The following is a 25,459-nucleotide window of genomic DNA, read 5'->3' on the forward strand; positions in this document are numbered from 1 at the left end:
CTATTAGGGTTTTGAAGAAAAAGAGGAATTGAAATGCAATTTTGAAAAGGAACAAACCTAATGGATAGGGACACCTTGGAAAATGTTTAAAAATCTAAATGTAAATAAAATTGATTTGGAATTCACACAAAATCTGATTAACTTTTAAAATTAGGGTTTTATGACCTAACCATTTAATTTTGAAATTAGAATTTTGGGGAAAAAAGGGGGAAATTAAAATTTTGAATTGTAGGATTGAAGACAAATCTGAGAACAATCAGAAATCTGAAAATTAAATGGAAATCTAATTTTTGCACAAGTTCAAGATGTTTTTTGAAAATTGGGGTTTTAACAAGTAACCTCTTAATTTTGTAATTTTTAATTGCAAATTGAACAAGACAATGAGGAAAATGAATTTGACAATCAAAACAATTTTCAGATCTAAGATAACCACAAGCAATTTTTACAAATCACAAGTTCAATTTTAATTTTAAAAAGTAAGGTTTTTAATGATTTAACCACTAAGTTTGCAGAAAGTTGAAACTTGTAAATGAAAAATATGCAATTGTGTTCAAAGGAAAGCATGCAAGATGTCGGGTTCACCAAAATGTAATGGTGGGAAAATGGTGAATAATAAATCAAGAAGGAAAACTACCCTTTCCCTCAAAGAGAGATGAAAGTTTCACTATCAATCACTATTCAAGCGTTTTTCACCATTACATTAGGAAGGGGAGATGATAATTCACTAGGTTCAATCTCTCCACACAAATATGGTAGATTGAATTCTCAATGAATTGGGAATGCTAAGTTGATCCCCTCTTCCTTGTTTGAAATGGAAAGGAAATTGATTGAATTATGTAGTACAAAAGTGACAAAGAACTGATTATAACTTGAGATCGGGATATGGGATGAAGTTGTGCACCTAGATCTGGCAGTAAAATGTCAAGAAAAAGTTGCCCTGCGAATTTGAAGAAAAGTTGCTCGTACTATGGTGGGAATGTACACGACCCTCTGAAAAATTCGCAAAACGAAAAGGGTTTTTCGCCTACAAATGGAGCTCAAATCCAAAAGCACAGCTGAGCACCTGGAACCTACACACAGAAAAGAGAGAAAAATGGGTTGAGATTGGGTGTTTGCCTTTAGGTCAAACCCCAGTTTTGGAATTAGCCAAGTAATGAAAGAAAGTACTTGCAAGTAGATGTAAATGAAAGACTGAATTGTAAATCACCTCAAGGGAGGTTGTAGTAGCAATGTTGATAGAAATGCTTGCGTGGAATTGAATGTTGAAATCAATCTCCTCTTCAATGGTTGAATCCTTGACTTGAATGCAGCACCTAGCCTTGAAGGGATACTTGAGAATGCTCAATGCTGGAAAAGAATGCTTGAATGCTCTTGAGAGCTTGATCGCTTGTGCATACTCTAATATTATCCAACTTCAACTTATGCAAATGAGAGGATGAATGCCCCCTTAAATATATGTTTAGTGGATTTGAATTTTGTAATGGGCCGACATCAAGGGAGTTTCCCGCCCGAGGCACAACCCACAATGCATGCTCTAGGAAGGGTCATGCCCCAAAATAGGGCAGGGACATGGGCACCATGCCCTTGTCCAAGGGGGGACAGTGGTGCCACACCCCTATCCTACCCCTTTTTCCAAGGCAGAATGTGATTGGGGTGATACAGAGGCCAAGGAAGTAGTTGTTTCTGCAAGCCGAGCAATCTCCAGTCTCCGATCAGGCTAAAGGATTCGAATTTGCATGTGTGAGGACGCTAATGCAGCCAAAAATTGTTAGGGTCACAATTTTATGACACTACACATTTGAGCACAACTCTTTTTTGCTCTTCACTAAACCTCTGATCTTCTCTATTCACCACATCTACTCTTACTCACATCCCATGTTCATACACTTAACTCAATCACACTCATTCTTATATACAAGATATATCATAAAAGCTTAAACCAAGTTAGCCTAATTCAAAATATACTTTCTGAATCAAAAATACACATGTTGATCCACTCTAGGAGAAAGAGAGGACCAAAACACATCTTCCAAAGACTAATTCATCAATCTGTAATCACCGAAACATAACTAACAGCATATCCACACACTACGCAACCATATAAGCAAATACTGATCAAAACATATTCTCTAATGCAAACAAATCAAATCCAGATCTCCACAAGCTATAGTGAGATCCTAATGCAGGAGTATCCCCAGTCTATGAGAAATCTTGCATCAACCAAAAATATTTCCTTTCAGTTTAGTTCTTGTTCAGTTCAGTGTGCAGCTTTTTATGTTCCTACTGGTAGGAGTCGGTAGTTGCTTGCTTTTCATTGCAGATCTTGTTTTGGGTTTCCAAGTTGGTTCATGTGCTTAGTTCCATATTTTTAGTCCATTTAGAATCTTTTTCGGCTAGTTATCGCTCCTGGTTGACTATTTCTGGGTTTCGGGACAATTCTTGTGCTTATCGGCTAACTTTCCTTCATTATCCGAGTGGTTCTTGGTGTGTGGATCTATTTGGGGTCTTGTCTAATGTTCTTGGGCATGTGGATGACCTTCTTACTGATTCAATCTTCTTGGTTGCTATTTTTCAGAAAGATTTATTTCATTCTCAGGGCCGACCTAGTTGCACATTTCATCTTCCTGCATTGGTAAATGTAATCTTTTGAGGTCGACCCGGATATGTTCTGGAGGGTATATATATGGAACTATTTGTAGGATAGAGGGGGTAGAAATTAGAATAAGGATTGAGATTGGTAATTAGTGATCCAATTGATTCTGAGAGTCTCGGTTGGATTGTATCTAGCTAATAGTCTGCATGTAACCGGTTAACTACCGGATGTTCTAAGATGATTGTATAATGATAACCAGTTGGTTATCAGAAGTTCTAAGGCAATAATATGGTTTGTTTGTGTAATCTTGCTATGTTTTCTTATTGCTTTCATTGTGTTACTCTTGCTGCTTAAATCGGTTAATTCTCTTTGAGGGTTTTACCGGTTATGGTTGCATCAAATCCATAACATATCAACCATGCTTCCACAAATCATATCTGGACCCAAGGATAGGTCAAACATAGAATCTCATAACCAGCAATGATCAATGCCACAACACCCGGAGAACATAAGGATGTTTCTGGACCACAAAACCATCATAACCATGATACCAAAACTGTATCCAATGAAGATAACAATAATAATCAACACCGACAATAGATTCTAGACCCAAGCACTTTCAAAACAACCAATAGATCAACAACATCAATAACACAGCAAGATAACTCTACACCATAGACATTCTAGACCAATTTGGAACAACAAGCTTGACATCAATGACAACCACAACAACATATCAACACATACTTCCAACATTTCCTTATCCTTCTTATGGTTGCATGGTAGTTATACAGAGAGTGTGGCTCATTTTTCTCTAACTCATCAATGATCTCCTACCATCTTTGTGCTAGAAACCACAACAAATTTATGCCCATTATGTGTGCCAATACATCAAAAATAGCATAGTTATCTCATCTAACTATCAACACTTAATGTCAGACAACAAACATATTCATCAGTAAAACCCAATTATTAAGAATGGCATCAAGAATTATGTGACTCGGGAGTAGATGATCAAAAAATGTTGAATAAATCCCTAGGAATTACTAGAGAGAAAGGTAAGTCATAGTATATCTACATGAGATGAAAACTTAATAACTTCTCCCTGAGGAAAAGTGTATACACCCTTGTTGGAGCTCTGTAGTTAATAATGTGTGGAACCAAAGTTACTATAGTGTCTACCTTACCTTTCAATCTTGTAATTTTCTCATCTTTTCCTTGTACTCTTCCTCAAGCCCTCTATAAGAGTGCAATGTAAGTTACATATGTACTGCAATTCCTTGCTCCATACACCCAAGATCATGTCCATTATATCCAAATTTAGAAAGCATTTTAAAACTAATATTGTAATGTTTTTATAACTCTAATGGAGGTGATGGATTGCATTAACTATTCCAACTAGAATGAAATGTATAATTATGTTTTGAAGAATAAATATAATTGCTTTGTGAAGGACGATCGATCTCTTTGTAAGAATGCAGATCTTTGTTGTTTGTTGAAATGTCAAAGTAAGAAGATTCAACCTTATTATCAACCAATGCTTCATCTCTGAAAGGCAGAACATTGAGGTGATTAGAAGGTAAAGTATCATTGAGAAAAACATGGATGACATCATCCTCTTGCACCAAAATATCGTTACAAGGTGGAGAAATTTTAGGAGAGGGACAAAGCTCTTAATTCACCAATTTTTCATCTTTATAAAGGATATAATTGAATGGATTGAAAGTGAAAATCATGAAGGAAAAATTCAATGACGTGATCCTTTGATGCTAAACTTTCTTCATGGGTAGGGCAAATTTTGGGAGAGGAATAAGTGTCCCCTTTATAATTGCTAGAAGAAGCACCAAAAGTACAACTAGAAACATTCACTAATGACTTAAGATAAGAACAACATGAAGAGAACATCTTTACAAATTTCATTATCTAATGTAGCCAATTAAAACACAATCAATACAATTAATGAAAGCATACAAAATAACACAAGTATGTTCAATTTTTCTTCAATATTCTTCTTTTGCAAACTCCAACCATTCTACCATTACAATGAAAAAAAGGCCTATTTTAACAACAAACTAAAAATTTCCTTTTGATGTAGGAGCATCCCCAGTCGATGAGCAATCTTGCATCAACCAAAAAAATATATGTTGTTAGTTTTGTTCCTGTTCAATTCTGTGTTGCATTTTTTGTTTTTCTTCCAACATTCTTCGGTAGTTGTTCATTTTCCATTACGGATAATATTTTTGGCCTCCACACTTGTTCCTATTCCTTGTTCTATATTTTTAGTTCATTTGGATCCTTTTTAGACAAGTTGTCGCTTCTAGATTGTCTATTTCTTAGTTTCTGGAATAGTTTGAGTTTAGTGGCTAGTTGGAGATTTCTTCTCTTGCAGAGCATTCTCTTGGTTTGTGGATCTAATTGGCACCACACACAATGTTCCTGAGTCCTTATTCGACCTTCCTTTGTGGTTCGCACTTCATTTGGGTCATTGGAAAAGGAGATCTTCACACTCTGGGTCCAACCTATTTTACACGTTTCATTTTCTTGTCTTGGAGAATGTAATCTTTTGTGGCCAACCCGGATATGTTTCGAATGCTATATATATTGTTGTATTTGATTATTTGGGAGATAGCAGGGAGATATGATGATATCGACTCATGATCTGTAATTAGAATACCTCTTGGAGGTCTGGATGGGTTATAATATAGAATATATCTGTAACTAGGCCTATAAGCCTACATGTTTGCCTGCATGTAGTCGGCTAACTTTATGTTGAATCTATGATATTGTGAATGTCCGATCTAGCATTTTCTCTATTTTGTGTTGGTGCTTTTGTGACATTATTCTTGTTGCGTGATCTATATTTTTCTCCTTGAGGACCCTCCAGATCATGGTTGTATCAAATGGTATTAGAGAGGGTTGCGAACCTTGAGGCATTCCTTTGGGTGAACAAATCGCCGATTTGAGGCATGTTGCAAATGTTTTCAATAGATCATTGACTATGAGGTAATTGGAACTTTGTAGTTAGACCGCTGAGCTGAGGCAGTTGCACTAGATCAAAGGAGGAGATGTCGCTGAGAAGGATGAACCCTAGAAGGGTAGAGCAGATGATGGAGGATTTCAGGAATGAGGTGAGGAATGAGCTCTGAAATGCATTGGCTGGTTTGTGGAGGAATCTGAAATCAAAGGATGAGTATGAAGAAGCAAGGGAAGAGCTAGAGGTCGAAGAGGTTGAAGGAACGATATATGAGGGAGAAGATAGATTTCTTATAGCACTGGCACAAGTAAGTAAAATTCATAAAGTTGAGGTTTCTAACTTTTTAGGTACATTGAATCTAAAAGACTTGATAGATTGGATTGGAGAATTTGAGGACTACTTTGAGTTTGAAGACATTAAAGATCCATAGAGGGTTATGTTAGCACAAACTAAGTTGAAAGAGCATTTTGCTTTATGGTGGAAAGAGTTGAAGAGGGATAGAATGGAGAATGGTGAGATGAAAAATTACCCAGTGGAGGCAGCTGGTTGCAAGATTGAAGGCTAAATTCATTCCGGGAGACTATGAGTTGGAATTGTTCAAGAAGTTGCAGAACTTGAAGCAGAAGGACATGACTGCAAAAGAGTATACTAAGGAATTCTACAAGGTGATGATTAGATTTGGACATCGAAAGATGGATAGGGATAAGGTGGCTAGATACATAAATGGACTTTGATTTAACGTCCAGGATGAGATGAGTATGTTGAATATTTCTACAATTGAGGAGGCTTACCAATATGCTCTAAAGGCATAAGATAAAGTGAAAAGAAGACAGCAGAATAACCCTAGGGGAAGAGAGAGATATGCAGTGAATAGAGGACAGATGAGTGGTAGTATGGAGAAGCAGACTACTAAAGAATAATCAAAATCTAAATGAAGTAAATATTTGGATCAAAAGACACAAAGAAAAGGAAATAGTAGTAGCAACAAGGAATTCTTGGCTAAATGTTTCAAGTGTGGAGAAACTGGACATAGATTTTATGAGTGTTATCAAGGAACTAGTAAGAAAGGAACGGTAAGGAATTTCATGACACATGAGGACCAGTAAAATGGGGCTACAGATGTGAGTGTGTTAGATCTGGAGCAAGGAGAATCCCTTATGTTTAGAAGAGTCTTGCAAAGCAGAGAGGAGATCGAACCTACACAAAGGAAGAATCTTTTTCGGAATGTATATAAATCAGGAGGTAAGTGTTGGATAGTGGAAGTATTGATAATTTGGTATCTGAGGAGATGGTAGAGAAGCTTGGTTTGAAGAGGCTTGAGCACCCTTGTCCTTATAAGGTGAGTTGGTTGAAAGATGATCACACGGAAGAGGTGAGAGAGAAGTGATAGGTTAATTTTAATATCGGATCTTATAAACATGAAGTCTTGTGTGATGTTGTGTCTATGAGTGCTTGTCATGTTTTGTTGGGTAGACCTTGGCAGTTTGATAGAAGAGCTATCTATGATTGCAGAAGAAACCTAATCACTATTGAGAAGAATGGGCAGAATTTTACTTCGGCTTCTTTGAAGGAGAAGGAGAAGGAAGTGAAGAACTTGAGTCTTCTGAAGGGTTGTTGTGCTGAGAAGTAGGATGCAAAGGATGGCATGGATTTGGAGAAGGACCTTGTGGATGGGTCTGATAGCAAGGTGGTACTAGATGGCAGTAAAGTTAGAGTTAGGGTGGCAGATAAGAAGACCTCTTGTGGAAGAAATAAATCAGATTTGTAAAAGAAGGAAAGTGGTGGTAAGAGACAGTCTGTAGCTATGAAGCAAGGAAAGAGAGGAGAAGAGAAGAAGAAGTTGGTGAATCTAGTCAAGGTACAAGAAGAGGTATGAAGAAAGAAATTTGCAGACAAAGAGGACATTTGGATCATAATTAAGCATGGGATCTATATCCCAAATCCTTTTCGATGTTCATGAGCTTCCTCTCATGGAACATATTTTTCTACCTGGGGTGTTTGATGCAGGAGCATCCTTGGTCGATGAGAAATCTTGCATCAAACAAAAAAAAATTGTTTTCAATTGTGTTCCTATTCAATTCTGTGTTACTTCTGGCATTCTCTGGTAGATGTTCATTTTTCGTTGCGAGTAGGATTTTTGGCCTCCAAACTTGTTCTCGTTCCTTGTTCTAGATTTTCATTTCATTTGGATCCTTTTCTCACAAGTTGTTTCTTCTAGATTGCCTGTTTCTTAGTTCCCGAAACAATTTGAGCATAGCAGTTGGTTGGAGATTTCCTCTCTTGTGGAGCGTTCTCTTGGCTTGCGGATCTAATTGGTACCACACATGATGTTACCAGGTCCTTGGTCGACATTCCTTTGTGGTTCACACTTCATTTGGGTCCTTGGTGGAGGAGATCTTCACACTTTGGGTCCGACCTATTTTACACATTTCATTTTCCTATCTTGGGGAATGTAATATTTTGTGGTCGACCCAGATGTGGTCTGGATGCTATATATATTGTTGAATTTGATTATTTGGGGGATAGCAGGGAGATATGATGATATCAACTCATGATCTGTAATTAGAATACCTCTTGGAGGTCTAGATGGGTTGTAATCCGAAATGTATCTGTAACTAGGCCTGTAAGCCTACATGTTTGCCTGCATGTTGCTAGCTAGTTTTATGATGAATCTATGATATTGTGGATGTCAAATATAGCATTTTCTCTATTCTATGTTGGTGCTTCCCTGGTGTTACTCTTGCTGCATGATCTGGATTGTTCTCCTTGAGGACCCTTTGGATCATGGTTGCATCACCTTTTTGGGCAGATTTTTACAAAATCTGAAATTTGCCATTTATGGAAATTTTCAAATCTATCCCAAAAATCACAAAATCTTCTAGAAACCTAAAAAACATAATTTTGGCACAAATTTCCAACTTTCTAACCTCATAAAGATTACAAGTTCAAAAATAACTAAAATCCAACTTTTTAAAAACCTGAAAAAATAGAAAAGCTCTTTTTCAAGCCTCGGATAAAGGAATCTGAACCCTGAAAATTTGATCGATCTGAAGTCCAATTGAACTAGGTTTTGTCGACAATCCAAACAAATTCTCATGATACACCTCTACATCAAATTTCAGCCCAATCGAACAACTAAGTCAAAAGTTATGACCCTGTGAAGTCTCTGCATCATTATCTAATAAATTTACCAGCAATTCAGATATAAGCAATGAAATCGAGAAAATATTCAAGTGTATGATATGTTGGGTTCACCAATATGATGTGTGGGAAAAATGATTCTAGAATAACAATACATTAACCTAGGTCAAACCTAAACTTGTACAACATTAGAGGGGTGTGAATAGGCCTGGCTACCATCCTCAAGGAAAATCCATGTTGTCGTGTATCCACACCCTTTGATCATTGTATGTAATAGGGATTTGTTGAGAGTGTGCAATGTTGATAGAAAAAACTTGGCTAGAGTTTAAGGTTTAATAACTCTTAATTATCTTATTACCATGAATTTTCCTTTTATTTTATTATGTTTTACATATAATTTATTTAGGTATTTAACAGATTTTTTAAGACTATTTAAGGGGTATATAATGGATATATGGATCTATAAATTATCCAAATAAAATTTGTGGTGCCCCATAACCCTCTATATCCTGCCAATATTCTCCCCAAGCCTAAAATATTGTATTATCCTTAAGACAAATTGGTAAAGTCGCTAGTATCCTTTATGCTTACCTTTGTTTCCATGGTTTTTCCTTGGTAGAAACCCTCTTTTTTTTTGTGAAATGTTTATATTGTAGTCTTTCCCTTATTCTTTACTTCTTTTTAGTAGCACCCACCTTGGTGGGATTTATCTCCACTCAAACATTTAAATTTTTCTTGAATACTATCATTTTTGGCATATGAATATGTAGACTTGTACAAGATATTGAACATATTTGTAATCTCTACCCAATTCCATGTAACAATCCATCCATAATTTTTTCATATACATTTTAACTTAGATTCCTTCTTCCACTTTTCATTCCAACTCATTTTTTTTAAATGACTCTTTAATCCACAAATATTACAAGGATGAATATCCCAACACATTTATTTTCTATGTTATTTCCTATGACAATGAGAACATTGAATTTCTTGAATAGATTTGTTAGAAATTTTAGTACTTATAACATCATCTTCTTTTACATTTCTAGTACCTTAATTATTTAGCCTCACACTTGCTTCAATGGGCTTGTAAAATTTTCTTACGTATCATGTATTCTTTGAATTTTCTTTAGATCAACACTCTTTGGAGAACATCATTTTTCATTATCATCACAACTATCAATACTTGTGGATTTAAAATCATCATTATCCTCAACCTTATACTTTTTATACAAAGAATCTTTAGCTATATCACATTTATTAATTGATTCATCAAATTACTAATACAAATCATTTGTATCACATGAGGTATTGCATGGTGTAGGCTTATCTTCAATATTAGGCACCAATTTTCCTTTTGACATGTTGTAAGTAATTGATCCAATTGATTATTTTCTTCATTAAATTTTAATACATCATCCTTCTCTAAACATTTTTCCTCTCCATCATGTTCATTTTCTTTTCTACACCTTCTTGACATAGTTTGTCATAAGTTGTCATGACTAGGTGTATCATAATGTCTATCATAATTATGTCATAAAATTTTCATTACATAACACATGGCACCTAGATATCAATAATCCAATATCCTTTAAGTGGGACGCCTACTTGCTCATGTGAGAATAAAAACTTCATGTCACCTTCCCAGTAGAATAATAAGTCAACAAGCCAACTCCCACAAGATGATGAAATAGCATGTGCAAACAAAATTATATAGTAGGCTAATAATATTAAATTAAATATTAAATATATAAATCTAATTAAAAATGTTAGGACTTGCAAAGGTTGAGACACCTTAATCCCAACAGTATTTAGAGATGGAATGTCTTTTAGGATATGTGATTTCAAATTTTATTTAAAAAAAATCCACTGTATTATTAGATTATCCAAAATTTATACAAAACTTTTAAAGGAATTCAATATGACTGAGAAAAAAAAAATTGACATAAATTTATTTGTTTATTTCTAAATAAATTTTGGTATGGATTAGTATAGAACTAGCATATGGATCGTAGTGTATAGGTCAAGGAAAAGGGTGAAGAAATCAATATATTTTAGGTGAGGCATTGAGATATGCTACTACATCAAAATGCTAAAATATAACATGTTACAAAAATGTGTTATGGAAGGGCAGGAATGAGCGGAGCGAGAGATTCTATACGTAACATGCCCCCCCAACATGCCTAGTCTTCCTCCCCAACTACTACAACCTCTGCCGAGGAGAGCTTCCCACCTAGACCACATCCCTCATAACACATGAAAAGGGGTGGGAAAATCAAATTTTTAATTTGAAGTTCATTTATTTGTATTATCGAATCAATTCAAAATAATGTAGAAATGAGTTTGGATGGTGAAATGGTAAATCTTAAGGAATGAATTGAATGTATTGAGGTAAGTGAAAAAAGGTGCAATAAATGAGAGATGGATGGTAAATATGTGAGAATAAGTGTAAGTGGGTGGTGATAGGATTAAAGTATCATCTACCTTGTAAATCACATGGCATGGTTCCAACATCCTTGGAAATTGTCCTAAAACACTTAGGGTGTATAGGTAAAATAATTCGTAATATTTATTATTCTTTGTAATACATTCATAAGGGGTGATGATTTCCACTAATAGGTTGATTTGTGTCTATTTGTTGCTATCTTTGTGTCTTTTTGTTGATATCTTATGGTGATGATATTCTTTATTTATTGATGGTATAAGTTCACATAAGGTAGGCTTAATAAGAATGATATGTAGGTTGATTTGTAGCATCACTATAAAGAAGGATTTAAACATGTTTCTTCCATAGGAAGGCGACTTAATTTCTAGATTTGCATATAAGTTTTAGAGATTAAATTTCACAACCTTTGGTATTATAACCTATATATTTATCAATAGGCTGAAATAAGGATAAACAAGGACTAGGACATACTAAGTTTAACACAAGAGTATGGCAATTATCAAGTATAATTATACTAATTAAATTCCACCAAAACAAACATTATTCTTAACATTATGGATTTAATAAACTTCGTGTCAAAAAGAAAAAGTTATAGAAAGTTTAATTACTTTTTATTAATATTAAATATTTAAGAAACTTGATTTGTTTCTAGAAATTAATTAATTTAATTTTGAGAGAAAAATTTATTATAATTTTATGTAATTAAAAATATTTTAAATAAAAATATAAAAAGAGTCTAGATATATAATAAAAAAATATTATTATGAATGACTAATTTAAAAATCATATTATTGTAAAAAAATCATAAGTATTTTATTCATATGAAACAATAAGGTGAATTAAACATTTTATAAAAGAAAACATTAGAAATATTTACGAAAGGTCAAAATAAATATTTAAAATTCATTTATTTAGAAATGACACACCCATATTACAAGCTAATTATAAAAAATTTAAAAATTTCACATTTTTTTTTAATTAAATTATATTTTTTCAATCCTAATATATTTAATGAATCTCCCACATTCATGGGGTTAGGAAGGTTGATCTTTCCTCTAACTCAAGAGCAAAAGTGAAGTGGACAACCTCAAAAGTAGGATTAATGAAGGTCAATTTTGATGGAGCTTCCAAAGACAACCCTAGGATTTGTGGCATTGGATGTGTGGTCAAAGACCATGTCGAAAAAGTGATAAAGAAAATATACAAGAAGTTGAGTGTAGGAACAAATAACAAGGCAAAATTCTAATTTACCCTCCTTGGACTAACTTGCGAACAAAAGTGGTGATGATCGAGAGGATGGAAGCAATATTGACGATAGATAATGGGCAAATTAAACCCCCAAATTTTTAGTAATAGAATAGGATAGTAAAGCTATCATTTTTACATAAATCTAGAGGAGAGAGATGACAAAATTTTATGGTGAAAGGACAAAAGTATTACTTGTATTGAAAGATAAAAGTGTGTGAAATGATGGGCATTAGTTGTGGGGAGATTATTTCTAAGCCCTGGAGACAGTCATAGGAGTATTTTAGAAATGACGATTTAGATAATATGGACACACCATTAATACTAACCTGCTAGTGAAAATAGATGGCTTTTTTGTAGGAGATCTCAGAGAAGAGATTTAATTGCATGTTTATAACGAGTGATGGACTCATTATATAGGTAGTGAGGGAGTATAGGGAGAGGAATTTTTTAAGTCTAACCAAAGATATAGGGTAAATAAAAATATGTATTTAATGTTTTTGGTATATGTATTGGACATGGGAAAATCAAAGGAGATGGAAGAAATGTTGTGTAGGAGGGTGGTTTGGAGTAGATTCTTGGGAAAATTGGATGGCATATTGGAGAATGTAGTGGTGGGTGTTTTTGGATTAAGGTGTCTCAACCTTTGTAAAATTTAACATTGATTTTTCTATATTTATTTATTTATTCAATTTATTAGTTTCTTGCAAATGTCTAGTCATCTAGTGGAACCAACAGGCTTGGTGGCATCCTACTTGGTGATGATTGTATGACACATGTGATGCACTTGTGAAGGTAGGCATCCCACTTTGAGGATATTGACAAGTGTCTGCCTATGACATATTAGACAATTGGCAAGAGATATAGGTTCTACATGGAGAACATGGGTGCCCAAATTGGGTTATGACAAGTTGTAAGAGAATCAACTAATAATAGTCAATTATAATGGATTCTCTTACAACTATAAGTGTTGAAAGTTACGACAGTTGTAAGATGAATAAAAGCATACGCCATACCTCCAAATAGTAATTTTTGGGTGCTTAACTTAGGAGGTTTGAATGGGGAGTCATTTAGAGACATACATGTGTTATTTGCATGCTTTTTGGTGATTGAAAAATAGGGCCAAATGCTTTGCATGATCCCATCTTGTAACTCCATCTAGAAGCTTCTGCTTGAGTTGTATTTCTTTATCAAAGGTGGACTTGGAGAGTATAATTCTTGTTGTTTGCAGGTGAAGTTTTATGCTATTAGAATTAATCTAGATTGTGGATTGTTAATCACAGACTCAAGTTAAAGAAGCTAAGTGTTGATATTGTATTGTAAGAATTTGTAACTAGAATACAAAGTAATGTGCTTTTGGATTGTGTGGTTTTTCACCCCATGATATACCTTGTGTTCATTGTGTTAATATTTATGCATGTTCATTATCTCCTTGTGAATGTGTTTCTATTTTTGTAATAGTTAATATTTTTAAAGAAAATTTGCACTATCTTCCCCACCAAATTAGTGTTAGGAAGCATTTTCTACACCTTAGCTTCCTTTCATTTGGTATCAATACCTTGCCAGTTTTGGTTCCATTGCTAGGTAGTGGGATTTCTTGTATTAACCTTAGTTTGAGTGGGAGATTTTGGATAGTATTTTTAAAATCTCATTGAAGGAAGAAGATGGCATGCACATCCATAAAAGTTGATATGGAGAAGTTTAATGGTAGAAACTTCAAACTTTGGAAGTTGAAAATGGAGGATATGCTCATGGATCGAGATATATGGGCAACAATATCTAGAACAAAACCTCAAAACATAGTGCAGGATGTTTGGGATACAATGGATCGAAAAGCTAAGGGCATCATAAGGCTTTGTTTAGTAGACTCTATTTTGTTGAATTTCTATGAATAGAAGATTGTGAAAGATCTATGGAAGAACGTTGGAGACATTTATCAGGCTAAATCCCTAGTAAACAATATTCTCTAAAGACGGAAGATGGGGGATCCATTGATAATCATCTCAATGGATTCAATATAACTGTTACTCACTTGGGTTATGTTGGTGAGAAGATCAAGGAGGAGGATCCTTGCATGATTTTATTGTGTTCTTTTCCTGACTCATGGGACCACCTTGTTATTCTACTGGGAGTAAAACCACCAAGTTCAAGATGGATGAGGTGCTAGCATCATTACTTTCTAAAGAGATGTAGAGTAAAAATTTTGAGTCATCTAAGGAAGCTCTTGCATTTTGTGGTAGATCAAAACTGAAAGGCACGAAGGACAAGAAAGATGACAAAGGCAAATCCAAATCTTATGGGAGATCTAAGTCTCCTAGACAGTTCAAGGTAAAGAGTTGGAAATATGGCAAAACCAGTCATTTCTGTAAAGAATGTAAGGAGGAGAAAAATAAGAAGAGACACTCCAATTAAAATATAGACAAATCCTCCCAAGATGATGATGAATCATTTGGTGCAGCCTTGGTAGCATGCATCTGAAGATGTGTGGTTAATAGATTTTGGTGCATCTTTTCACATAACCTCACATTGGTGGTGGTTTTCAAAGTATGAAGAATATGATAGTGGGGAGGTGTATCTTGATGATAACTCTCATTAGAAAGTTGTTGGTTGTGGAAGAGTCAATATTAGATTCCTTGATGGTAGAGTGAAGGGGATCAATGGTGTAATGCAGATCCCTAGTTTGATAAGGAATCTACTCTCTATAAGTAAGTTGAGTGATGTGGGTATGTGGGTGGTTTTCTTGCAAGGTGGATGTAAGATGACTAGAGGTTTTATGATTCTTTTCAAGGGTGTTCAAATAGGCGCCTTGTATAAGCTAGATACATGCATTATGCAGTGCAATAGTGCTTTTGTGGAGTCCAAGAAGAGGGCTCTAGATGAAGTTCATCCTCACTGTCAAATTGATTTGTGAAGAGGACTTTAGCTTCTACATTTTATGTTCATGCTTTCTTGGTACCTAAGGGTGTCAATTGTTTGGTGATGAAACTCCTAGCAGAGAATACAATGTTATGGCACCAAATACTTGGTCATATTGGTTAGAAGGGTCTCAAAACCCTGAAAAATAAATGCCTCATAGAGGGACTTGATGATTGTAATCTTGAGTTTGATTTCTATGAACATTTATGGTGACCAAAATCATTTTCAATTTTACTCTAGTTCTCACAAATCTTTTGGGTTGTTGGACTTGATGTTTTTGGTCCTACTAATATTCCATCGATTTTAAAATTAGTGTATTTCGTATCATTTATTGATGACTATAGTAGAAGGACATTTGTTTATTTTCTCAAAAGTAAATCTGAAATCTCTAGTTGGTTTAAGGAGTTTAAGGCTCTTGTTGAGAATCATACTAGTAGAAGGATTAAGTGTTTGAGGATTGATAATGGTGATGAGTTTTGCTCCACAGACTTTGATAGGTTTTGTAAGGACCGTGGGATTGAGAGGCATAAGACAACTCCATACACCCCTCAACATAATGGAGATGTTGAGAGGATGAACATAACGTTGATGAAGAGAGATAGGAATATGCTTAGTGGTGTTGGTCTCAAACAAAAATTTTGGGCTGGAATTGTAGGCACTGCCTACTATCTAGTAAACAAATTTCCTACATCAACACTTGTTGATAAGATACTTATAGAGGTGTGGTCTGGAGAGATTCCCTCAATGATACATCTCAAATTATTTGATTGTGAATCTTATGCTCATGTTTCGAGTGAAAAGAGATCTAAGTTGGCGAACAAGGTAGTGAAGTGTATCTTTATCGGCTATGGTGTCAATGTAAAAGGGTACAAGCTTTGGGATCCAGTGAAAGAGAAGGTTCTCTATAATAGAAGTATTATTTTTAGAGAGATGAAACCTAACACTATTGAGCTATAGCAAACGAAAAAGGAGAAACAAAATAGGGAGGTAGTTCAGATTCCTTTTACCCCTGAGAAAGAACTATGAGCTCCTAGTGGACCTAATGATGAGGAGAGCTCTAACGGCTTTGAAAGTTCAAAAGAAGATGAAGAACCTCAACCTCATACTTTGAGGAGGTCTACTCATGATAGGAAGCAACCTAATAGATATGGGTATTCACCAGAAATTTTTGGTCATTCATTGTTAGATTCCAGTTGTATTTTTGCTTTGATTGCTAACACTAATGAGCCAAGGACTGCTAGAGAGGCTATGGGTATGAGTGATGCAAATTGCTATATGGAATCCATGAATGATGAGATGGCATCTTTGAAGAAGAATAATACTTAGGATCTGGTACCTTTTCCTGAAGGAAATAAGCTTGTCGAATGCAAATGGGTGTTCAAGAAAAAGTTGGGTCTCCATGGCAATGTTGAGAAGAATAAAGCACGATTAGTCATGAAGGGTACTCCCAGATTAAGGGAATAGATTATGGTGAGATTTTCTCTCACGTTGCAATGTTGATATCCATTTGATTCTTTTTATCACTTACTACAATTCATGATTCGGAAGTAAATGGATGTGAAGACAACATTCCTTCATGGCAGTTTGGAGGAAGAGATTTATATGTCACAACCAGAGTATTTCCTAGGGAAAGGTAAAGACAATATGGTTTGCAAGTTGAAAAGTCTTTGTATTATTTGGAACAATCTCCTACGATGTGGTACCAAAAGTTTGATACCTATGTGTTGAGTTCGGGATTTCAAATGTTTAAATCTAATCATTGTGTTTACTTCAAAATTGATGATGGTTGTGTTCTCATTATTGCATTATATGTGGATGATATGTTATTGTTTGGGAATGGATATTTAATTTTTGACTTGAAGTCTCAGTTGTCATCATAGTTTGAGATGAAAGATTTAGGTGCAACTAGGTGCATCATGGAGATGGAGCTCAAAAGAGATAGATCTAACATAAAGCTTTGGTTAAACCATCTAGTAAGTGTGTAAATCCAGTGTTGGAGAGATTCAACATGATAGCTTCTAGATCCATAATAGTTCCTATTGCATTGGGAACAAAGTTATCTATGGAGGATTGTCCAATATCTCCTTATGAGGTGGAGGACATGGACAATGTACCATATGTGAGTGTTGTTGGCAGCCTTATGTATCATATGGTTTATACTAGACATGATATTGCCCAAGCAATGGGAGTACTGAGTCAATATATGGCTAATCTTGACGAGTGCATTGAAATGAAATTAAGAGAGTGCTCAGATGTTTGAGAGGTACTTTTGAGTATTCTTTGTCCTAACATGGTTATCCTACTGGACCTCGGTATTCTATAACTATTTGTGGATATGTGGATTCAGATTGAGCAGGTGACATTGACAGTAGAAGATCTACCAGAGCTTATATCTTTACTATGAATGGTGGTGCTATTAGTTGGATGAGTAAGTGGTAAGTTGTAGTCACTTTGTCCATGACATAAGCAAAGTATATGGCAGCTACTCATGCTTGTAAGGAAGCCATTTAGCTTAGACAGTTGTGTTCAGATACTGGGTTTGATGTAGGATTTATTACTATTTGTTGTGATAGTTAGAGTGCAATTTTCTTAGCAAATAATCTGACTTTCCATGCCAAAACAAAGCACATTAATGTTTAGTTTCATTTTGTTTGAGATATGGTAGAGGATGGGAAGGTAAAATTAGAGAAGGTTGACACTACATTGAAAAAACCAATGAGCACAGAGAATTTCAAATGGTGTTCGAGTTTTATGGGCCTCTCGGCCCTCTATAGTTGATCTATAGGCTATTTGAAATATCTTTGACAAGTGGGAGAATGTTGGTATTAATGTGTCTCAGCCTTTGCAAATCCTTACATTGATTTTGATAGTTATTTATTATTTCAATTTATTAATTGCCTACAAATGTCTAGTCATCTAGTGGGACCCACAAGCTTGGTGACATTCTACTTGGTGTTGATTGTATGACACATATGTTGCACTTGTGGAGGTAGGCATCCCACTTTGAGAATATTGACAAGTGTTAGCCTATGACAAATTCTATGGCATATTGGACAAGTGGCAGGAGATAACTTTTGCATGGAGAAGGTGGGTGAATAAGCTGGGTTATGATGAGTTACATAAGAGAATCAACTATTAATAGTCAATTATGGCATATTCTCTTACAACTATAAGTAGTGTAAGTTATGACAACTGTAAGATGCATAAGACCATATGTCATACCTCCAAATAGTAAATTTTGAGTGCCCAACTTAGGAGGTTTGAATGGGGAGTCATTTGGAGACATACATGTGTCACTCGCATACTTTTTCGTGACCAAAAAATAGGGCCAAATGCTTTGCACAACCCATCTTGTAACTTCATCTAGTAGCTTCTTCTTGAGTTGTATTTTTTCTATAAAAGGTAGCCTTTTAAAGTATTAGTCATGTTGTTGTTCGTAGGTGAAGTGTTATGCTGTCAAAATTAATCTAGATTATGGGTTGTTAGTTGTAGACTCTTGTTGAAAAAGCTAAGTGGTGATATTGTATTGTAAGAAGTTGTTTACTAGAATACAAAGTATTGTACTTTTGGAGTGTGGGGTTTTTCACCCAAAATGGTTTTCCCCATGATATATCTTGTGTTCATTGTCTTTATGTTTATAGAATGTGTTCATTATCTTCGTGTGAATGTGTTTCTATATCTATAATAGTTAAGATTTGTAAAGAAAATTTGCACTATCTCCCCTACTAGATTAGTGTTAGGAAGCGTCTTACGCACCTTAACTTCCTTTCAGGGAGGAGGTGTCCCTCTACCAAGAGATTTCTATATTATTCGGGTGATGGGTCATGAGGTTGAAAATTTTCCTCTAATTTTATCCTCATCTCCTAATATTCTCCCTAGGTGTAGGAATGTTGTGGGAAAAAGCTTATTGTTTTTTAAGAGAATGTTGGATTTGGTATCGATGGATGGTCTTGGGTGGCTACAAAATTATATCAAAGAGGAGAGACTGGTGTAGTTTGGGGGCGGGCTGGTGAAGTGGTGGATGTTGCAATATTGGTGGAGGTGAGCGAGGATAAGGTCGCAAGCTCAGATGATGCAACCAAGGAGAGGCTGGAGGAAGAAAATCGTAGCTTATGTAGCCCAAGCTACCCCAAGAAATGTGGAGATGGTGCTATAGCTTGTTTGAGTAAAGGTTCATACAACAGTGCAACATATGTATCATACAATCATCAAAAATAGTAGTTCGATTAAACAGGTATCCTATCTTTGTTAATGCTTGGTATGGTGTAAAGACTTTTTTATATTTTAATATAGGGTGCAACCCCTTAACTGATATTTACCCATATATATATATATATATATATATATATATATATATATATATATATATATATATATATATATATATATATATATATATATATATATATATATATATATATAATGAATCTATTTGAAATGAAAATATGACATATGAACTATAAAAAAATCTATTGAAATTTAATTTGTTTAAATATAATAAATTAAATTGAGAGCAAATTTTACTATATTTTTATGTAATTAAGGAAACAAATAAATATATAAAATGATTCTAAATATATTGATGAGAAATAATTTAATACATTATTAATTTAAAATATTTTTATATTATTATGAATAAGTAACAAATATTTCATTCATATAAAATAATAATGTGAATTAGACATTTTAAAAACAAATACACTAAAAATCATTTATGAAAGACAAAAATATTTAATTATTCACTTATTTAAAATAAACAAATCTATATTAAAAACTAAACATAAAAAATTTAAAAAATAATTTAAAAATTTAAAGATACTTTTTTAAAATTATATTATATTTTTCAGATCTAATATATTTGATCAATCTATTTGAAATGAAAAGAAAATCCACAAATATTTTTAAAAATGTTAAAAATTCTACAAAATATTTCTTCAAAATCAAATTATATTTTTCAAATTAATATATTTGACCAATCTATGAAAATAATTCCTCCCAAACTCGTGTCATATCTTTTTGGCCAGAGCAATAAAAAAATTTTAAAAAATAGTTAGTTATTCAAATTAAACTATTCAAATTTTAATTATTCAATTAAAACATGAATAATGAATATTTTAATTTTCATATTTTGATTATTCAAATTAATAATTTTAAGTTTAGAGGTACCTAATTCTTGATTAAGACCAATGGTGGAAGCCTGAGATTTTTTTTTAAAAAGATAAAAGGGCTGGGTACAAATCTGTTACAGATGGAGTGGGCCCACCTAAAATGGAATTATCTCACAATATCAAATAAAAAAACTTTTTGGATTGAAGTTTGTCTTCAGCTTTCTTTTTAGATAATCTCTACTATTTTCTTTACTGGTTCTTGGTGCAGCTTCTACCTCCAGGATTGTATATATTGCAACCTTCATTTGGCTGCCAGTGATATAATTATAATATTCATATTATATATTGTTTTTTGAATTTTTACTACACCCAATGGACTGGTAGGATGATAGTTTATATTGTTAGCTTGGTTTACTAGTTCACTCAATCCCACTCTCAGGGAAGAACTTATTTTCAGACTGGAAGCTCAAACATGTGACAAGCAGTGAGAAGAGAAAAAATCATCAGTAGTAGTGCTATCATGGCATTTTCAAGTTCTCTTTTCTGTAGGCTGCTATTAATGCTCTTTGTTTTTATCCTTGGTTTGATCAGTGGCAGTAGCCTTGTGCTGAATGATGATGTGTTAGGGCTGATAGTATTCAAGGCTGGATTGCAGGACCCCAACAAGGCATTGGATTCATGGAATGAAGATGATGACAGCCCTTGCAGCTGGAAGTATGTGAATTGTGATCATAGGAATGGCAGAGTCACACAAGTTGTCCTTGAAGGTTTGGGCTTATCAGGAAGGATTGGGAGAGGCCTAGAAAGAGTAGAGAATTTGCATACACTCTCTGTTGCTTATAACAACTTTTCAGAATCCATAAGTCCTGACATTGCACAAATTGGAGGTCTGAAGAACTTGAATTTGAGCCATAATAAGTTGTCAGGTAGGATTCCTGATGGGTTTGGCAATATGGAACGTTTTAGGTCTCTGGATTTCTCAAACAATGCATTGTCTGGACCCATTCCTGACCAGCTCTTTGGTGGGTCTCTCAAAAGTATATCTCTCTCAGGTAATATGCTGTCTGGTCCTATTCCTCAGAGCTTGCTTGCGTGCTTGTACTTGAGAAACTTGAATCTTTCTGCAAATAATCTGTCTGGTTCTTTACCAGCATCCTTCTGGGCATTAAGGAATCTGAGGGTATTGGATTTGTCAAACAACAATTTTGTTGGTGTTGTCCCCGTGGGTATTAAGGGATTGTATAATCTGAGAGAACTTTACTTGCAAAATAATCAATTTTCAGGGCCTGTGCCCTATGACATTGGTTGGTGTCGACAGCTGATAGCCTTGGACTCAAGCCATAATTTGCTTTCAGGCACTCTACCTGAATCCCTGCAAGCTTTGAATTCATTGGTATTTCTGAAACTACAAAAGAATAAGTTGGAAGGAAGTATTCCTTCTTGGATTGGGAATCTGACTAGCATTCAGCACATAGATTTGTCGCATAACAAATTCAATGGCAAACTTGCAACTTCTGTTGGTAGGTTGAGATCTCTAGTATTCCTCAATATGTCCAACAATGCACTTTCTGGAGCCATTCCCAGATCAGTCTTGCAATGCAGTAACCTGTATGTTTTAGATTTAAGTAACAACCTTTTGTCAGGACTCATTCCACAGGAGCTGTTTCAGTTGGGCTTAAAGCATGTAGATTTGTCTTCGAACAATCTCACTGGAACTATACCTCTTGGTTCAACCAATTTGTACGATGTTCTGGAGGAGTTAGATTTGTCAAATAACCAGTTGAGAGGAGAGATACCATTTCAGATCAGTTTATCCTTCAATTTGAAGTACTTGAAGTTATCAGCAAATTTTCTGGAGGCAATGATTCCTCCAGAGTTTGGTGATTTCAGATTTATAAAAGTACTGGATCTGAGCTACAATAAGCTCTATGGGATGATTCCAGGGAATTTATTTGACTCGGGCAGCCTCTCCGTCCTGAAATTAGATGATAATATGCTTACTGGGCGAATTCCTGCAGAAATTGGAAACTGTGCTTCTATGTATTTCCTGTAAGTTGTACATTTTCTTTCTTAAGCACACTTTCTTTTTAAACCTTTCTTTATGGAGTGGATGTCTTAGTTGAAGAATGCTAACTGACCAAGTATTTGTATATGATGTCATAAGCATGCTGGAAATTGGAATTCATTGTTATGTTCCCAACACATAATAACTTGGTGTTATGTATTGTGTGTACCCATAGTAGAGTATAATGTATCCAAACAATGTTTTGTCATTATGAAGTGACTGAAATGTGGAGCATCTTCCCTCTATCCATTCTTTATGTGTCTTATGCACATTGCAGATCCTTGTGGCTTTCTTGGCTTTCTAAGTGTTTTAGCTTATGAAATGCTGAACATAGGCTTCATTGTTAACACTGCAGGAGCCTGGCACGCAATCAGCTGAATGGACCTATACCAGCAGAACTAACCAAACTACAGCATCTTGCAATCTTGAACTTATCTAACAATAAACTGACAGGGATGTTACCTACAGAACTAGAGGATCTTCCAAATTTACTTGCAGTGAACGTATCTTTCAACAGACTGGAAGGTAGAATCCCAATGAAAGGTGTGTTTCAATATTTGGATATGACATCATTTGAGGGCAATGCAGACTTATGTGGAGCCAATTTGAATAGAACCTGCCAAATGGCTATGGATAAGCCTCTAGCTCTTGATCCAAATGCAAGAGGTAGGAATGTGGGGGGCTTTCCTGCTGTAGTTGAAAGCAAACACAGGAAACTTGTGCTGAGTGTTTCAGCAATCATTGCAATATCGGCAGCTGCAGTCATTGCATGTGGAGTTATTGCTGTGACAATTTTGAATCTCAGGTCTCGAAATCAGCTCGATTCAACGTTGGTCAACCTCCCCATTGAAGCATTTTCCAGATCTTCAAGCAGTGAAATGCCATCAGGTAAGCTAGTGATGTTTTCTCCCAGTGCAGATCTATGGACCGAGGATTGGATAAATAATGCTCACTGTTTACTGAACAAAGACTGTGAAATTGGAAAAGGAGGCTTTGGAACTGTATACAAGGCAGTACTAGGGGATGGAAGGGTAGTTGCAATTAAGAAGCTGATGATCTCAAACTTGGTGAAATCCCAAGATGATTTTGAAAAGGAGGTCCATCTCCTGGGGAAGATGAAACATCCAAATCTAGTTGGTCTAAAAGGTTACTATTGGACACCACAGCTACAACTCCTATTCTATGATTATGTTCCAAATGGAAGCTTGTACAGTAAATTACATGAGAAGTCCCACCCAAGTGCCTCTCTGAATTGGCAAACTCGTTTCAAAATAGCATTGGGTGTTGCTAGAGGACTTTCCCACCTTCACCAAGCTTGCAGACCCCCACTCATACATTACAATATAAAGTCCAGCAATGTACTACTGGACGGGGACTGCAACCCAAGAATTTCAGATTATGGTCTTGCCAAGCTCCTACCAATGCTTGACAAGCACATCCTGAGCAGCCAATTTCAGAAAGCCCTGGGATATGTTGCCCCTGAATTTGCTTGTCAAAGCCTAAGGATAAATGAAAAATGTGATGTATATGGGTTTGGTGTGCTGGTTTTGGAACTGGTTACTGGTAGGAGGCCAGTGGAATATATGGAAGATGATGTTTTGATCCTGTGTGACCATGTAAGGACTTTACTTGAAGAAGGGAATCCCTTGAGTTGTATTGATCCAACCTTGAATGATTTTCCAGAGGAAGAAGTAATTCCGTTGATCAAGCTGGGATTGATTTGTACATCACAGGTACCTTCTAGCAGACCATCCATGGCAGAGGTGGTACAAATACTTGATGTTATAAAGGCGCCATTAGAAAGCAGAGAAAGGCTCTAAAAGCTGAATCAGTTTTTGGTAAGTTTTCTTCAACATTTAGCTCCTATTTTGGCTCAAGCATTGGCACAAATGCAAAAATAATGTCCACCTTTCACCAATAAGTACCATTGTCGGCAATCAAAAATGTCATGGAGCTTCCAATCCTGAGGCAATGAAGCTTCCAATCCTGCCAAGATATCATTGTCGAATTCTTTGGTGACCAATATCTCTAACTCTTTGCAAAGGTTGATAATTCTCCCGTTACTATGAAGTGTATTTCATAGTACTTTTCTGCATTTGTTCAATTCTTAACAATGCTTGAACAGTCTTGAATTTGGTGTTCTGCTGTAAATTCTTTGTAAAAGACTCACAATGTAGTTGTGGGTCGATGCTGTTTGTAAGAACTGTACTCATTTGGTTTTGCACTGTTAATTTATATTTTCAGCTCTTCTGTGTGTTAAATGCTTTCATATTTTAAAAAAACAAGATTGTTAGTAACAGCAATTTAAAATAGTAGACATGTAGTATTTCCTCTCCAACTTTGGTGAAGACTAATACAGTATTAGTCACCTTTGTGTGCTTTCAATTACTTAATGTTTTTAGCTTTATTCCTTATTCTCTCCAGTTTCTTTATTATTATTCAATTTAAGATTCATGCTTTCAAGATTGGTTTTAAGAATAGTCCTTATAAAAATCACTTACAAAGCTGCATGCTCCAGAAATGATCCAGATTTGGCTTTGGCAGTACATTGTTTCAAGCAGGAAATAAGACTCTTTTGCACTCCCAATATGTTCCTATCTAAAATGACTTAACATCTTAACACGTCCTTTCAAGCTACAGCATGTTCCTGTCTTTAAGTACTAGATTCTGCTAATATTTATTACCTACTACCCTCTGTAATTAGTATGTTCACCGTCTTATAGATTCGGCTCATCCAGTCAATCTTTTTGGTTTTGCTTTTAGTTAATGGTCCTTTTTTCAAAGTTATTTTATTAAAGGGTGAGTACAATTGATGGGGTGATTGTATATTTTTTGATTATGCTAGTTCAAATTTAAGAATATAAGCAATGAAGCTAAGATCATGTCTTAAACTATTTTTGTAAAATGAGTATCTCTCAATCTTTAATTTCGGCTTTCAAACTATCTACAACAAAAACAAACTCTTGAA

At 35.0% G+C, this 25,459-nt stretch overlaps 1 protein-coding gene across 1 annotated transcript; it reads left to right on the forward strand.

Annotated features, from left to right (window-relative positions):
- Positions 1–20,646: 20,646 nt before the first annotated feature.
- Positions 20,647–24,752, forward strand: LOC131026783 (probably inactive leucine-rich repeat receptor-like protein kinase At3g28040). The gene is made up of 2 exons (XM_057956762.2): positions 20,647–22,475; positions 22,847–24,752. The coding sequence occupies exons 1-2, from the start codon at positions 20,947–20,949 to the stop codon at positions 24,309–24,311; spliced, it is 2,994 nt and encodes a 997-aa protein (XP_057812745.2). The 5' UTR covers positions 20,647–20,946; the 3' UTR covers positions 24,312–24,752.
- Positions 24,753–25,459: the final 707 nt, after the last annotated feature.

The sequence above is a fragment of the Cryptomeria japonica genome, chromosome 1, assembly GCF_030272615.1.
Source record: "Cryptomeria japonica chromosome 1, Sugi_1.0, whole genome shotgun sequence".
In the NCBI taxonomy this organism is placed as follows: domain Eukaryota; kingdom Viridiplantae; phylum Streptophyta; class Pinopsida; order Cupressales; family Cupressaceae; genus Cryptomeria; species Cryptomeria japonica.

What these genes read in the sequence shown, in the direction of transcription:
- LOC131026783 (XM_057956762.2), top strand. Translation starts at nt 20,947, where the DNA reads ATGGCATTTTCAAGTTCTCTTTTCTGTAGGCTGCTATTAATGCTCTTT. An exon ending in TGTGCTTCTATGTATTTCCT is followed by an intron (nt 22,476 to 22,846) that starts GTAAGTTGTACA and finishes TTAACACTGCAG; the next exon opens with GAGCCTGGCACGCAATCAGC.